Below are 12,755 nucleotides of genomic sequence, written 5' to 3' on the forward strand. Positions count from 1 at the left end.
AAAAAAGCTGCTTCCATGGAGACGGCGGGGCAGGGGCCTCAGCGGCTCCCTCTGTGTAGGAAGCTGCTGTAGCTGTGATTGGGGGGGGAGTGGGGGGGTGGGGAATCTTACTCTGAAATTCTTTGCATCCTCCACCCTGTCCCTCCCTGGAACCACCACCCACCCCGTGCACACGTCCAAGAGCCCAGTGAGTTCATCCCTTCTGTTCAGAAGGAACAGGACCTAGGACAAATGTGGGCTTATTTTTTTGGGGGGGGTGGGGGTGGCGGGAGCTGGGAAAATACCTGAGCCTCAAAGCTGTGTAGAGGCAGGCAGGCCCCCTTAGGGGACGCAGTGTTCCTTCGTAAGGCAGGGCGGAGAGAGGGAGAGGGGCATGAGGAGGGGCAGGACGAGAGGGGTATGTTGGGGGGGTGGGGGAGGATGGTCCCTCCTCGCGGTGCTGTGAGCTCCGGGGTAGAAGCAGCAGCTGGTTACCTCCTTACAGAATCTGTCTGAGCTGCTGACCCGAAAGCCAGCAGGGTCCTTTGCGTAGAGTGGGGCCCTGCTCTGTCTGTCCCCCCACATTTAGCTAAGGCTTCCCGAAACCTGAGCCCCGTCCTGAGGGCTCTGAGGGAACCCGACACCCCTTTTCTAATAAAGCCCAAATCTGTGAGCACCCCCGAGGCTGCTGCGGTTCCTGTCCGCTTCCCACTGTCACAGGGCTCTGGCCCGAACTGGCCTCGGTCTGTGTTTCTGTTTCAGACACACACACACCCTGGGAGCAGGGAGCCACGCTGGCAGCTGGCGGAGGGGGACTTGGGCACAGCCTGGGGCCCCTCAGCCAGCGCCCGGCCTGGGCGGGAGCGGCCTCCGTGGTGCCTGTGCTCCCCTTGTGGGCACAGCCCTGCGTCCTGTCCCTTCGTCACCAGGTCACCAGGCCTGGAGCCGCTCCGCCCCCACAGGGAGGGGACAGCCCTGGCCCAGCTCTGCCGCAGCTCTGGGGCTGGCCCTGTCAAGGTATGCCCTCGGGGAGGGGCTTGGAGGCGTGGAGAGTAAAGAGCCACGCGCCAGGTGAAGGAAGGGGGCTCGCGCCTCCACGTCTTGCACCCCATCTTTCTGCCTCCTCCCAGCGGGAGGGCCAGCCACCTGCACCTGGGTGGCCTGTCCCTGTGGGGGTTGCCGTGGAGGGACCTCCAACGGGGAGATGGTCAGCAGGTTTATTAGGGATTGCTCGGGCCGGGGCTGTGTCTCCGGCACCGAGGCTTGTTGCCCACGGGCACCCGCTGACCTCTCTCCAGCTTCGTCTGCCGTGCCCTCCTCTGACTCCCCGCTTCTAGCCAAGTCCATGGCGGCCATGGCCTGGCCTTGCCCGGGGCATAAGGCTGGGCATAAGGCGGAGAGGGGGCACTGGGACACCTTGCTTTTAGGACCTAGTGTGACAGTGAAATCTCCTCCTTCCCTGTCTCTTCCCCCTCCCCCCTCCCCCCCACCTTCCTCCTGGGCCTCAAGGTGTCGCGGTGACGGTGATGGTGACGTTCACTGGCGCCTCCGCGGGCTCCTGCGCAGGATCCGAACCTGGGGCTGCGGGTGGCGTTCCAGTGCCTGAGGAGCAGAACGAACAGGCAGAGGGGTGCCTGGGGTGGGGGTGAGGGGGTGCCCCAGATGGTCCTTCAAGGACAAGAGGCATCGCGCCTCCCACGGGAGACCCAGGCCCGGCCCCCTTTGCTGGAGTCGCCTCCGGGATCAGACGCCGCATACCTGCCTGCAGCTCGGGGCCCTCGGCCGAGCCCCTGTGCCGGTGGCTCTGCTCCCTGAGGGCGAAGCGGGACAGTGAGGTCAGTGCCAGCCACGCGGTCCAGCCTTCCTTCCTTCCCCGCGAGAGAGGGAACCCCACACTCACATGGGAGCCAGCAGCGGCCCGAGGCCTGCAGACAAGGGGAGGGCGACCTGGTGAGCAGCAGCCCAGACAGCAGGAGAGCCCCCTCCCCCCAGAGGCCCTGCCGGGAGCCCGAGGGGTGCCCGCCCCTGTGCCTGATGCCGGGGTTGGCATCTCACACTGAGGAGATGTCACTCACAGAAGAACCCAGATTTCCTACCCCGGGCGGGGGGGGGGGGAGGAGGCGCGGCAGGGTGGTTCCTACAGCTCCCTGGGGTCATGGAGACCTGGCCGCCTTCTGGGGTCAAGCAACCACCCCCTTCAAGTCCCCCACTCACGGGGGAAGGTCTCCGGGTGCCGGGCAGCGTACTGGAACACCAGCAGAGAGGCCACCGTCGCCACCACCATGCCTGTGCCCGCGGCGCCCAGCACGGCTGGGTAGGCGCTGAAGGGTGGGTCGGCTGGAGGGAGAGCAGTGGGTGCACGGGGTAGGTCAGAGCCATGGCTGAACCTGGCAGCAGTGGCTTACAAGGTGCCAGTTCCCCCTGCCCCTCCACCTCCCCGTGGGTGATCGGGGGCGAGGCTGGACCCAGGGCGCCTGGGGGCCCCGTGCTCCTGAGCTGGACCCCCAGCCAAGCCCCGGGGTTGGCACAGCGGGCAGCGGGCCGGCCATCTCGGCAGCTGCGTGTCATGAGGAGTTCCCAGGCGGAGGAGAGAGCATGGGAAGCGGGGAGCCCACCGTGTGCCCCCCGAGATGAGACTGAGTAAGGGGGGGCCTCTCCTTACTCAGTCTCCCCTTCCCTGCTTCTGATTCAAGCTGAGCTACGGCTCCTACCCCTCGGCTCACACCCCGGAGGAGGGTGGGGAAGACAGCGGTGGGGGAGGACCCGAGGGAAGGCAGGGAGGGGACAGAGATGGGGCGAGAGGGACCCAGCGGGAGGGGAGCAGAGGGATGGAGCCGGGGTACCCCGTGAGGAGGGAGATGGGCAGGTCTCAGCTTTGGGGGGGCAAGGAGAGCCTCGCAGGGCGCTCGCCCAGCACCTGGAATCTTGCCCTCAGAGGGGTGTCCGGCCGTGCGGTGATTCAGAGCCAGGATGCGGAAGGCGTAGAGCACCCCGGGGTCCAGGCCCCCCAGCCGCCGAGCTCTGCTCTCCGGCTCGATGTCGCCCGCTGCCGTCTCCCAGGCCGCGGCTCCGGGGCCCGGGGCTTCCGCCCGGCGCTGCACCAGGAAGCCGGTCAGGTTCCCGGGGCCCGCCACCGCCCACTGCAGCTGCACCTCCCGGCGGCGCCTCCCGTAGGTCAGGCGGCTGATGGTGACGTTGGGGGGAGCTGGGTACCCTGGGGGCCAGGGGGGGACACATGCAGGCGTGTGCACCACCACCGCGCGTGTGTGTGTGTGTGTGTGTGTGTGTGTGTTCATGCGTGCCCATGTGCTCCAGTTTCATCGGAGCTGGAAAAGGCCTGGCCTGGGCGTGCAGACTTGCTCAGTCCTGTGTGTGACCCCCATTTCTAGGCCTGTCTTCTCCCCTAGGAACGAGGAAAGGGAGATGACTCAGCCGCGTGGAGCTGCCTGCTCGCGCTCTAGAGTTTGCCTGCCTCACGGCCAGTAGCCGTCAAGGGTCCTGTTTGTGAGGGGCTGTCTGCCTGCGGGAGCTAACTGCCCACAGGCCGAGGAGGAATTCCAGTGCCTTCCACCTCCCCGGACACACAAATGCACCCCCTACACACTCTCACACACATACACTCACACACTCACACACTAACACACACACTAACACACACACACACACACTCACACTCATACACACACACTCACTCACACACTCTCATACACACACACACACTCACACACACTCATACACACACTCACACACACACACTCACACACACACACACTCACACACACACACTCACACACACTCATACACACACTCACACACACACTCACACTCACACACACTCACACACACTCTCACACTCACACACACATACTAACACACTCACTCTCACACACACTCATACACACACAGTCACACACAGTCACACACACAGTCACACACAGTCACACACACACACACTCTCACACGCACACACACTCACACACTCACACACACACACTCACACTCATACACACACACTAACACACACTCACACACTCACACACACACTCACTCACACACACTCATACACACACTCACACACACAGTCACTCTCACACACACTCATACACACACAGTCACACACACACACTCTCACACTCACACACACTCATACACACAGTCACACACACACACACTAACACACTCACTCTCACACACACTCATACACACACAGTCACACACAGTCACACATACACACTCTCACACTCACACACACTCACACTCACACACATTCACACACACACTCACACTCACACACACACTCACTCACGGAGGACCTCCAGCAGGATGCTGCCGCTGCTGTTGCCCACGGCATTGCGGGCCACACACTGGTAGGTGCCCCTGTGGCGAGCCGGGTCCGCGCTGAGGATGCTGAGGTGGAGCTGGGAGCCCTCGGGGTGCAGCGCGAATCCCGAGTCGCCCGGTTCCAAGAGCTGCTGCTGGGGTCCCAGCCAGAGGAGGCGGGCGGGGGGCGTGCCCCCCAGGAGGGCACAGCGCAGCCAGGCCTCTTCCCCCTCCAGCACCGACACCCGGGCCGCAGCCACTGCCAGCTGCGGGGCTTCTGCAGGGACAGAGAGCGAGGCTGGAGCTGGCCCCGGTGCCCGGAGGGAGGGGGTGGGGGATGGGGGGTGGGGATGGGATGCTGGGGAAAGGTGCTGGCCAGCGGTGGGGGGAGGGGAGAGAGAGGAGGGGGTGACAGAGAAGCCACCCTGGGCCAGTCTGTCTCCTCTGAAATGCTCTACAGATTCCCATCGCCACCTGCTCCAAAGCTAGGTGGTGAGAGCGCCCCTCTCCTGCCCACCCCAGGCTCTGCGCCTGCAGGTAGGACCCGTCTCCTGCACCTGGGCCTCCACCTCCCGTCTCCTCACCCCCCCACCCGGGGCTGGGCTCACAGCAGGGCTGGGTTTTTAGGGGAGGACTCCAAACGACCCAGAGGTGCAGTGTCCAGTCCGGAGGCTGAGTGACAGGGAAATACTGGGGTTGAGGAATTTCTCAGAGCCCCTGAAGCAGGCTGGTCACCAAGCCTTGGGGAGTAAGACATTACTCATTTTGTGAGGATTATTATACACCAGAGGCCTGATGCATGAAAATTCATGCAAGAGTAGGCCTTCCTTCCCTCAGCTGCCAGCACCGGCTTCCCTCCGGCACCCAGGACCCGGGCTTCCCTCCTCCGGCCACCCACAGGCACCCACAGGCACCCACAGGCACCCAGGACCGTGGTCAGCTTTCCCCAGACCACCCGCAGGCACCTGGGACCCCGGTCTGCTTCCCTCAGCCCCTGGCTTTGTCAGGAAGAACATCCGGACTTCCAGACATCTGGAAGGTCATTCGGCGGCTATCCAGTCTAATTACCAGTTTACCCTTTTATCACTATAGATATTGAGTTGCATATTTCTTTTTGCTTTTTTTTTTTTTTTTAAATGTGGCTACTAGAAAATTTAGAATTAAAGAGATAGCCCTGGCTGGTGTTGCCCTATGGTTAGAGCGTCTGCCCATGCACCGAAAGGGTGCAGGTTTGATGCCTGGTCAAGGGCATGCACCTGAAAAAAAAAAAAAAAAAAAGGGCACGCACCTGGATTACAGGTTTGCTCCATTCCCCCAGTATGGGCAGGTGTGGGAGGCAACCAATTGATGTGTCTCTCAGATCAATGGTTCTCTCTCTCTCTTTCCCCCTCCCTCCTTCCCTTCCAGTCTCTCTAAAAGTCAGTGGCGGGGGGGGGGGGGGGGGGAATATCCTCAGGAGAAGATTAACAATAAAAATAAATAAATAAAAGTATATACATGGCTCACATTCTATGTTGATTGGTCAACACACACACAGACTAGACCCCCTGAGTTTATGGAGCAAACATGGTACTTGAGTCCCTGGGAGGCGAGCTGACCAGTCTCCGGACTCACTGTGCACCCCAGCCCCTGGGCCCGATGCCGAAAGGCTGCTCCTCCCACCCCCGTCTGTCCCAGCACCCAGGCCCCGAGCCCCCACTCACCCAGCTGGAGCCGGCAGCGGGGACCGGGCACCCGGAGTGGGTGAGTGCCCTGGCAGGTGAACGCCCGTCCAGCCAGCTCGCCCCGGGCCGGCAGGAGGTGGACGGCCGTCGAGGCGCTGCTGTTGCCCAGCGGCTGCTGCTGCCCGTCCAGCCAGCTCAGCAGGGCGGGCGGCTCGCCGCCAGCCCACTCGCAGCTCAGCGTGACGAACTGCTCCCCCGACGTGGCCACGGTCCAGCATGCGGGGTCCCGGGGGGGCTCCCCTGAGGAGGGCATGCAGGGCTCAGCGGAACCCTCCGGGGGGAAGGGTCCCAACAGGCCCAGCCCATCCCTCCCTCCTTCCTTATTGGTTCACTCGCCCCCGCCCCCCTGGACTCAGTCAACTCAGTCATTCTTTCACTTATCGTCTGTGGAAGGCTGACCACGTGCCAGAGACACGCTAGCAAAGAGGTGCGATACAGAGTGGGGAATGCTGGGGGGGGGCGGGTCGAGAGACAGCTAACTGCGGCTTCGACGGAGAAGGACTTTGCAAACAAGATGGCGTTGAACTTGGCCTTTGGTAGATGGACAGGAGTGTCCAAGTTGGAGAGAAAGTTCCAGGCACAGAGTTCAAGAACAGCATGCAGAGAGGAGCAGTAGTGGCCATATGGGAGGGGCGTGGGGACGGGAGGAGGGGGACTGGAGGTGCGGGTGTGGGCAGGCAGCCTGCTGACCCTGGGGGCTGGGAGACAGTCAGGAGGGTGTCAGGGAGTCCCAGGCCTGAGACGAGGAGGACAGGCCTCAGAGCAGGTGGTCACCAGCCTGGGTGGAGAGACGTTGGGAGGTGGAGTCTGGGCTGAGGATGCCACCTCCCTGTGACATGGAAAGCCTCGGAGCTTGTGGTCAGAGCCCCACCCAGACCCAGGGCCCCTCCATTCTCCCCCCTGACCCTCCCGCCTCTCCTCTGCCTGGGTCGTCAGAGCCCGGCTAGCTCTGTGCACTCACACAACGTGCTCCTGCAGAAGGCGGGCCGCACCAGGGCGGGGTGCTGGCCGGCGCAGGTGAAGATGCTGCCGTTGGGCAGCTGGGTGGCGGCGAGGCTCCAGGTGACATTGCCGGGGGCGGCGGGGCCCGCTCCTTCGGGCCCCTCCCACTGCAGCCGGGCGGCCGGCAGCCCCCCGGGCCAGGCGCAGACCAAGGTCACAGCCCCGGGGGCGGGGAGCAGGGCACAGGAGGGCTGCCCCTCGGGGGCATCTGGGGACAAGTGGGCTCGGATGGGGGCTGGGCCAGGCCGCTCTGCCCATGCGCCAGCACCCCTGGGGCCAGAGGCATCCTGATGGGTGACGCGGGGAGAAAAAGTGGGTGAGAGGGGGGAGACCGACCCCTCTGAGGGGCTGGCTGGTGAGCTAAAAGATGAGCCCTCAGGTCAAGGGGCATGGCTTGGTGGGGGGGGGGGGGGAGGCTGGGCAACCCTGGGGGCTCCCTTGGAAGTCCCGGCAGGAAGTGCTCCCATGCCCTGTTGCCATCCTCGCCTGGCACCCTGTCTCACTGTCCACACTCTGCCCCTCTCTGGGCCACAGCTCAGCCCGGGGACCATGGGACGACCACTCGGAAGGGGTGTCTGCACGGGAGACCAAGGGGGGGGGGGGGTCCTCTCCTTGCCCTTCCCAAGCTTTGTTAGCCTCTCCCCCTGCTCTGCAACTCCAGTTGGTCCCCCAGACCTGCCTCTGGCCATTCCCCATGGGCGTCTGCAGGAGCACGGGGTTGGGGGGGGGTGGGGAGGGGGGTACACACTCACAGTAGATGCTGAGCTGGACGGCGGTCTGTGTGCGGGTGTCCAGGTGGCTGTTGTGGGCCAGGCAGGTGTACAGGCCTGCGTGGGCACGGCTGGCGCGGGTGATGGCGTAGGCAGGCCCGGCGTGGACCTGCGCGTGGCCCCGGAGCCACACGTAGTGACTCGGGGGGTTGGATGCGGCCAGGCAGCTCAGCGTCACTTCCTCCTCTTCGCTGGCCCAGAAGCCCTCCTCGGCGAGGCCCGGCGGCTCCATGGTGATCACAGGCTTGTCTGGACCGTCTGGAGGACAGCGGGGGGCGGGGGGGGGGGGGGGGGGGGGGGGGCGTCGCACCTGTCCAGTTTGCATCCCTGCCTCTGCTCAGGTGCTCACCGCCACACCTGCTCACTGGGCAGCCACCACCACGTCGTACGCACCAACGGGGCCAACCACACTGTGCTAGGCCCCTAAGGAGCCAGCGGCCAGGGGCCACAGGCACAGCCCAGGGTGGGGGACGGGGGTCTGGGGAGTGAGCCCCAGGCTAGGGAGCCAGAGGGGGACTTTCTGGGACTCCGGGAGTCTGGGGGCACCCCTGGGGGCCCCGGGTGTGCCAGGAGGGCTGAGGGACATGGGTCGCCGGGCGCCAGCCCTGCCCGCCCACCCCTGCACCCGTCGCACTCACAGACGACGTCCAGGAAGGCCCCGTCGCTGCTCAGCCGGTTGACAACGTTGTGGGCGCTGCACACGTACCAGCCCAGGTGCTTCCGGCGGACGGGGTCCAGCAGGAGCACCGGCTCCGTGACCCCCGCCAGGGCCTCCTCGCGGCCTCTGGGCGCCCGATGCTTCCAGGCGAAGGCCACGGGCTCTGTGCCCTCCCGCACCGTGCACGTGGCCACCACCGACGCCCCCTCCACCGGGGACGGCTCGCTCAGCCGCACCTGAGGCTTAGACACAGGCACTGGCAGGAAGGAAGAGGCTCTGTGTCGGTCCCTGCAGACCCAGGCCCAGCCCGCTGTGCCCGGGGCCCCTCCCTTGCAGCCTGGGGGGCTGGGCTGAGGTAGGGGACAGGCCAGAGTCGGATGGGCGGCAGAGGGTGCGTGCCCAGCTCTCTCTCGTGGCCTGGCGTTGAGGGGCCGGCCCAGCTGGTCCCTTGAGACCAAAGGGAAGAGAACAGGTGGGCTGTGTGCCCTGGGTGAACCCAGCAGCCGGCTCTTTCCAGTCTTTTGGGTCTCCACCTTCTCCTCTCTCCTGTGCCCTTTCTCCCTGACCCCCGGCAAGGACGGATTCTCTTTTCTCCTTCTATTCTACCCCAAGAACGATTCCTCTCTCTCTCTCTCTCCTCCACCGTCCTCAGCCTACACTTCCCACAAGCTGCCTTGAAGAAGTCCGACGAGACCCCTTGAGTCCATTCCTGCTCCTTACGCCTTCCGGGCCAGCACCGTCCAGCAGCCATGTGGACAACAGACGCTTCCATTCCCGCACATCCCCGGCTTCTCCCCCTCTCCCCGGGGGCGGCCCTGGAGCCCCTGGGCCCTGCAGCACACAGCGGGCAGCACATGCAAAGGGGTGCACGCAGCACGCAGCACTCAGCATGCAGCATGCACAGTGCTCATGCACAATGCTCACACCCAGGCCCCCGCCGGCCCTCACCGAGCACGGCCAGGCTGAAGTGGGAGTAGGCGGTGTGCAGCCGGCCTCCGGCGGCCGCGTGCAGGGCCTGGCACAGGAAGTGGCCTCGAGCGGCCTCCCGCAGCTCCCCCAGCACCAGGCTGCCGTTCCGCAGGCTCACGGCGCCCAGCGCCGAGGCCCCGGCCTCCACCTCGAACTCGGCTCCGCTGGCGACGGCCACGGGCTGGGGGATCCCCGAGCCCAGGGGGGTGAAGCTCCAGAAGACCACCGCGGGGGCGGGCGGGGAGCCGCAGGCCAGCTCCACAGAGCCGCCCCGCACGCCCTGGACGGACGCCGCCTCCTCGTCGGGCAGCCCTGGGGACAGTGACACGCGGGACATCTGACCTGTCGGTCTCTCCTGCCTCCCCCTCCTTGCCCAGAGCCTGGTCTGCAGCGGGGACAGCGTGGACAGGCAGGATCAGACAGGACAGGCCCTTGGGGGAGTGGAGGTGGGGACCGTGACCGGGGGAGCCTGCAGCCTCCTGCCTGGCTGTGCTGGAGGAGTGGGAGGCTGGGGGCCAGCCAGAGGGCTCGAGAGCCAGGGGAGCCGTGTGGCCACTGGCCATTGGGCTCCGGAGGCCTCAGGTAAGGACGCCAAGGGGTTCAGAGCCAGCGGCAAAGGGAAGGCCCCACCTGCCTGTCATCGGCCCGTCCGGCGCCTAGTCACCTGTCAGCTGTTTCAACTCTCAAGCGCTTGCCTCGTGCCAGGCCCCGGGGTGGCAGTGACAAAGGAGCCACCCCCCCCCCCCCCAGGGGCTCCCGTGGAGTCCATCAGAGACTCAGACATCAGCTCATTATCATCACCAGGGTGAGGCTGCCCGAGCCTGGCACTGACCCCAGCTTCTGCCCAGGACCCGGGGTGTCCTGCCCCTGCAGCCAGGCTGCACCGACATGCTGACAGCCCCAGGGCGTGGGGCTAACACCGTGGTCGGCAAACTGCGGCTCTCAAGCCACACTCGGCTCTTTGGCCCCTCGAGTATGGCTCTTCCACAGAATACCACACGGCCTGGGCGAGTCTATGTTGAAGAAGTGGCGTTAGAAGAAGCTTACGTTTTAAAAATTTGGCTCTCCAAAAAAATGTCAATCGTTGTACTGCTGATATTTGGCTCCGTGGACTCATGAGTTTGCCGACCACTGGGCCAACCTAAGTGCCGCAGGGGAAACCGAGCTGCAGGAGTCACTCAGCAAAGAGGCTCTGTCCTGCACTCTCACCTCGGGACCCGCTGCCCCTGATTGTTACAATCACGGCATCCCTGAGACTCTGAAACAGGAGACCACGGGTCCGAAGCCCCACGGGAGATGGTGGGGCTGCAGTGGAGCCCCGTCCGACACCCGGGCTGAGACTCTCCCGCTGCTATCGCTTCCTCCAGAGAAAAGACAGGCATGGGCGCCCAAACCGGTTTGGCTCAGTGGCTAGAGCATCAGCCTGTGGACTGAAAGGTCCCAGGTTCGATTCCGGTCAAGGGCATGGACCTTGGCTGTGGGCACATCCCCAGTGGGGGGTGTGCAGGAGGCAGCTGGTCAATGCTTCTCCCTCATCGATGTTTCTAACTCTCTATCCCTCTTCCTTCCTCTCTGTAAAAAATCAATAAAATATATTAAATTAAAAAGAAAAAAAAAGACAGGTGTGGAGTCGGAGGGGAGAGATTGAAGGCAACATTCTGAGGTTCAATTAACCAAGAAGGACAAGAACCAGAAACGGATTATTTCCTGTCCCACCAGCTGCCGGTGCCCTGATGACCCACCAGGCTTGGGGGAAACGGTGAAACCAGATCAGACCAGGTCACTCCCTCGCTCACGGCTGGGCAGTGGTCCCCAGGGTCACCCCGGCTTCTAGGGGGATGCAGAGTCCTGTTCGGGCCCGCCTCCCCCACCTGACAGGCAGAAGCCGCCCAGAGCACGCTGGCTGATGTCTAGCTGGTCAACGACACGAATGGACTCACTGGCTGTGTGAGTGCGGAAGAAGGATCCCGAGGAAGAAAGGGAAGAAATGCCCGGCCAGGCATGGCTCAGTGATTGAGCATCGACCTATGAACCAGGAGGTCAATGGTTCGATTCCCGGTCAGGGCACATGCCTGGGTCTTGGCTGGATCCCCAGTGTGGGGCGTGCAGGAGGCATCCAATTAATGATTCTCTCTCATCATTGATGTTTCTCTCTCTCTCTCCCTTTCTCTCTGAAATCAATAAGCCCATATTTAAAAAAATAAAATAAAATAAAAAAGGAAGGGGAGGAAAGAAAGGGATGTGAGTGGAAACGGGCTACTGAGGGGGTGGTTTGAGTATCGCTCACCTGAGGCCCCGAGACACAGGAGGCAGAGGGGCGGCAGCAGCAGGAGGCTGGGTGGTCTGCGCAGGGCCCGCCGACAGTCCACGGCCCCCATCGCCCGCGTGGCCCACGGAGCCTGCCCCACTCTCGGGCTCCGTCTCCCCGGAGCCAAGCCCGCCTGGAGAGATGGGGTCCCGGCTCAGGTTGCCAACCTCAGCCCTCCGCACCCTCGCTCCTGCTCTCCTGTTACCTACCTGCCCCGATGACCCCGATGAAGGGTGAATTATTTACCGGGTGATTCACTCCATCCATAATGCAGGAGGCAGGAAGCCGTGGCTGGGCCCCGAGCTTTATTCTGGGATGTGGGGAAATCAGAGTCGCTAAGAGAGACCCGAGAAAAGCTCAGCCTCCTCCAGGCCAGCTGCCCGACTAGGGCAGGGGCCCCAGTGCTGAGCTCCTGATCGGGGATCAGAGGGTCAGACCCGCCTCCCTCGGCCCTCGCCCTCCGCTCGCCTCAGGTCCTGTTAGAAGCATGGGGACTGTGGTGGGAGCTCTGGGGTCCAGTTTGGGTTCGACCCGTGAACTGTGAAACTTCAGGGCATTGTTGAGCCTCTTCCAGCTTTCATGTTTGTTTGTTTTTTCACAGAGAAATGGAGATAAAACTCTTTCTTGTGAAGATTAAGTGGAAAAACACTTCTATTAGCTTATGGGGGCTTCATGGGCGCTCGTAACACACGTGTCAAACACAAGGCCCGCGGGCCAAATCCGTCCCGCCAGGCCTTGCAATGTGGCCTGCACCGCGCTGTCATCACTGCAGTCCGCTGCGTTTCCATCACAATGACAGTTTATGACTGTTCAGTAAACCATTCGGCCCTCGATTTAGGCTGGATTTTAGATTTTGGCCCCTTCTCTGATTGAGTTCGACACCCCTATCGTAACATCCTATTTCTGGGCTTGTGTAGGGGTTACCATGCATCAAGCTGTACGTTCACTGTATGTACTGTTACGTATGCCTGATCTCACACACACACACACACACACACACACACACACACACACACACACCACCT

The 12,755-nt window shown here is 63.2% G+C and overlaps 1 protein-coding gene across 1 annotated transcript; it reads right to left on the minus strand.

Annotated features, from left to right (window-relative positions):
- Window positions 1-1,459: 1,459 nt before the first annotated feature.
- On the minus strand, window positions 1,460-11,800 carry VSIG10L2 (V-set and immunoglobulin domain containing 10 like 2). The gene is made up of 12 exons (XM_036449701.2): window positions 11,710-11,800; window positions 9,402-9,734; window positions 8,434-8,709; window positions 7,778-8,053; window positions 6,985-7,233; window positions 6,003-6,263; window positions 4,286-4,576; window positions 2,897-3,193; window positions 2,194-2,316; window positions 1,880-1,904; window positions 1,738-1,790; window positions 1,460-1,581 (listed from the first exon to the last, which is right to left on the minus strand). Exons 1-12 carry the CDS (start codon window positions 11,798-11,800, stop codon window positions 1,484-1,486), a joined length of 2,373 nt encoding a protein of 790 aa, XP_036305594.1. The 3' UTR covers window positions 1,460-1,483.
- Between the last annotated feature and the right edge of the window lie 955 nt (window positions 11,801-12,755).

The sequence above is a fragment of the Pipistrellus kuhlii genome, unplaced genomic scaffold, assembly GCF_014108245.1.
Source record: "Pipistrellus kuhlii isolate mPipKuh1 unplaced genomic scaffold, mPipKuh1.p scaffold_m20_p_20, whole genome shotgun sequence".
NCBI lineage: Eukaryota > Metazoa > Chordata > Mammalia > Chiroptera > Vespertilionidae > Pipistrellus > Pipistrellus kuhlii.